The sequence below is a fragment of the Pseudoliparis swirei genome, chromosome 20, assembly GCF_029220125.1.
Source record: "Pseudoliparis swirei isolate HS2019 ecotype Mariana Trench chromosome 20, NWPU_hadal_v1, whole genome shotgun sequence".
In the NCBI taxonomy this organism is placed as follows: Eukaryota; Metazoa; Chordata; class Actinopteri; order Perciformes; family Liparidae; genus Pseudoliparis; species Pseudoliparis swirei.
The window spans coordinates 782,406-785,510 of record NC_079407.1 but is presented as its reverse complement, the minus strand read 5'-3'; the positions used below and the strand labels follow the sequence as shown (position 1 = coordinate 785,510).

At 42.9% G+C, this 3,105-nt stretch overlaps 1 protein-coding gene across 1 annotated transcript; it reads left to right on the top strand.

Moving 5' to 3' along the window:
* Positions 1–524: 524 nt before the first annotated feature.
* On the top strand, positions 525–3,105 carry LOC130210435 (uncharacterized). The gene is made up of 4 exons (XM_056440753.1): positions 525–1,093; positions 1,948–2,095; positions 2,289–2,493; positions 2,650–3,105. Exons 1-4 carry the CDS (start codon positions 960–962, stop codon positions 2,826–2,828), a joined length of 666 nt encoding a protein of 221 aa, XP_056296728.1. The 5' UTR covers positions 525–959; the 3' UTR covers positions 2,829–3,105.

Genomic DNA, 3,105 nt, shown 5'->3' with positions numbered 1-3,105 from the left:
CAACACCATCATCAAGTTTGCGGATGACACAGTGGTGGTGGGCCTGATCTCCGACAACGACGAGAAGGCCTACCTGGAGGAAGTTGCTGATCTGTCACTCTGGTGCCAGGACAACAGCCTCATCATGAATGTCACCAAAACTAAGGAGCTGATTGTGGACTTTAGGAGGGTACAACAACAGAGGACGTACTCACCACTGGGGATTAACGGGACTACTGTGGAGAGGGTGAGCGGGTATAAATACCTGGGAGTCCACATCACCGAGGATCTGACATGGTCAACAAACACAGACACTCTGGTGAGAAAGGCAAGGCAGCGCCTCTACCACCTCAGGCAGCTGAGGAAATTTAAAGTTTCCCAGAGGATCCTTCAGTCCTTCTACTCTGGAGCTGTAGAGAGCGTCCTGACAGGAAGCATCACAGCCTGGTTTGGCAACTGCTCCGCTCAGGACAGGAAGGCTCTGCAGAGAGTAGTGCGTTGCTGAACGCACTATTGGAACCACTCCCACCCTGCAGGACTTGTACACCAGGAGGTGCAGAACCAGAGCCGGCAGGATCATGAAGGATCCTCACCACCCCAACAACAGACTGTTTCAGCTGCTGCGGTCAGGCAGGCGCCTCCGTAGTCACGCTGCAAGAACAGAGAGACTGAGACGGAGTTTCTTTCCTCAGGCCATCAGGACTGTGAACTCCGACCTCACCAGGACCCCCACATAGACCCACACAACTGCCCCTCTTAGGCACACACACACACACACACACACACACACTTACTGTAAATATTGTGTTGTTTTTTATTGTAAATAGTGTGTACTTGTTGCCCTTGCACATTCCTGCTGAGCATTGCCACTTTCATTTCACTGCACACCCTGTGTGTGTATGTGACAAATAAAACATCTTGAATCTTGAATCTTGAATCTTGAATCTTACCATGCAGCCTATGTGGGTCACAAAATCCACATGGACCAAAATGAGAAGATTGTCATGTTTGGCGTGACTCATGTGCTGGTAATAGATGGCTTCTCCAGCAAAATTGTTGGACAAGCTACTATGCCTGTAAAGAACAACCTCACCATCTACAATGACGTTTACAGGTAATTGAAAAGACTGTTGTCCTTGTACCCTAAACATTACAAATCATCCCCATTTTATGAGGTGTTTTAACAGGGTGTCTGTGGGTCCTTAAAAACAAAAAAATGCATTTAAAATTAAATATCTTACAATTTCTTGAATACCATTTTGTCAGCTCTGAAAAATTTACTTGATTAGGAAGAGACGCACATTTTCGAAAGTGGATTTAAATTCAATATGGCTTGTTAATGTATTAACCCTTGTGTTGCCTTCGGGTCATTTTGACCCGAATCAATATTACACCCTCCCCCCGCCTTCGGATTAATTTGACCCCATTCAATGTTTAATGTCAACAAACAAACATAAAGTGCCTCACACTTAAACTTGGAAAACAATATTAATTCTAATAATTTTCTGGAGGTTTTAATTGCTGGCGTCAAATTGAACCCAAAGGGTAAAATATGTTAGTAAATATAAAGGTAACAGGAGGGTGAAACATTGAATCGGGTCAAAATGACCCAAAGGCGGGGGGAGGGTGTAATATTGATTCGGGTCAAAATGACCCGAAGGAAACACAAGGGTTAAAAGAAAATGCTCAATTTAAGTGGGATTAGTCGCATGTGAAAACCTTCATAATATATATTTTTTTAGTTTGGATTTGAATCAACGTATTAAATTGCATTCATATTGGTCTAAAAGAGGACTTAAATTAAACTTATTGAAAACTACAGAAACCCTTTTTAAGCAGCAAGTTACAACTCATCTCACCTCATCAGTACCTGATAACACAAGACCTACTACACATTTTGTAAATGTATCTGACACCATTAGCCTTACCCTCCATACTGCTGTCTGCCAATGTTATGTTTTCTTGCAGGAGTGCAGTAATGGAATATGGGATGTGGGACCAGGTCAGAGTGGATCATGGAAAGGAGTTCTACCTCACTCTTTTCATGCAGGAGAAGTTGGCCAGCCACCGCCACAACACTGAAAGGCCACCATATCTCCAAACACCATCGACAAAGGTGATCGACATACAATGGTTTAGCTGATTATAAAGTTAATCAACATGTAATTAAATAACTATTTCACACTTTCATTAATTATTCAGAATGGTTAACTGAAGATATTGAAATGTGTGAAAGTAAGTTAGTCTGGGGGGGCGGGAAAATATTTGTTTATCAAGAATCTGAAAATGTCTCTATTTTGCAATGACAGAATCACAGAATCGAGAGAATCTGGCCAGAAATCAACAACCGGGTTAACTACCCGTTGAAAGCTGCATTGGTCCAACTGGTGGATCAGGAGGAGCTGGACATGGAGGACCAGATGACTCGGTTCTGTGTGTCATCTTTGACATGCCAGTTGGCCCAGATCGGTGTTAACCGACCTGTGCAAGCATGGAATGCACACAGGATTCCTGGTATGTCTTCTGGTTGGTCTTTCAAGCCTTTTTTAATGTGAATAATTATTTTCAAAATGTTTTACTATTGAATGTTTCTTAAACATGTTGAATCAAATAGGAGCATGTTGCAATACATGGCATGGTTGTGACAGCCACATTGAATTATTATTACAGGGAGGGGGATCCCAAATGACTTGGCCAGAGATGGATGCCCAAAGAAGCTGTCTACAGACCTTTTGCCAAATGCATCTGTGGCTGCAGACTGGTACGACCAGGAAGTGGGCTCACTGACAGAGTGTCAGACTTTGGCACCAACCCGTTTCCAAGGTCACAGGACCAGGAAGCTGCAGTGAGGGGATTTGCTCTGCAGTGCCCTGATACAAGTGTCCTGCTGGACAATGCAGTGAATAATCTGCCACAACCGTTCAAAGATGGACTCAAAGGCCTCATCGACATCTCAAGGAGAAATTGTCAACGCTGATGTTTTTTTGTGTGTCTAAGTTGTTATTGTCTGTGCTTTTTAATTAATTGGTTCAACTGACGGGATGTTTTTTTCTTTTCTTCAAATGTTGGGGGTTTAAAGGGAGAAATATTTTCTTTTTGAATAAACACTTCTGTCTTTAAAGTCTG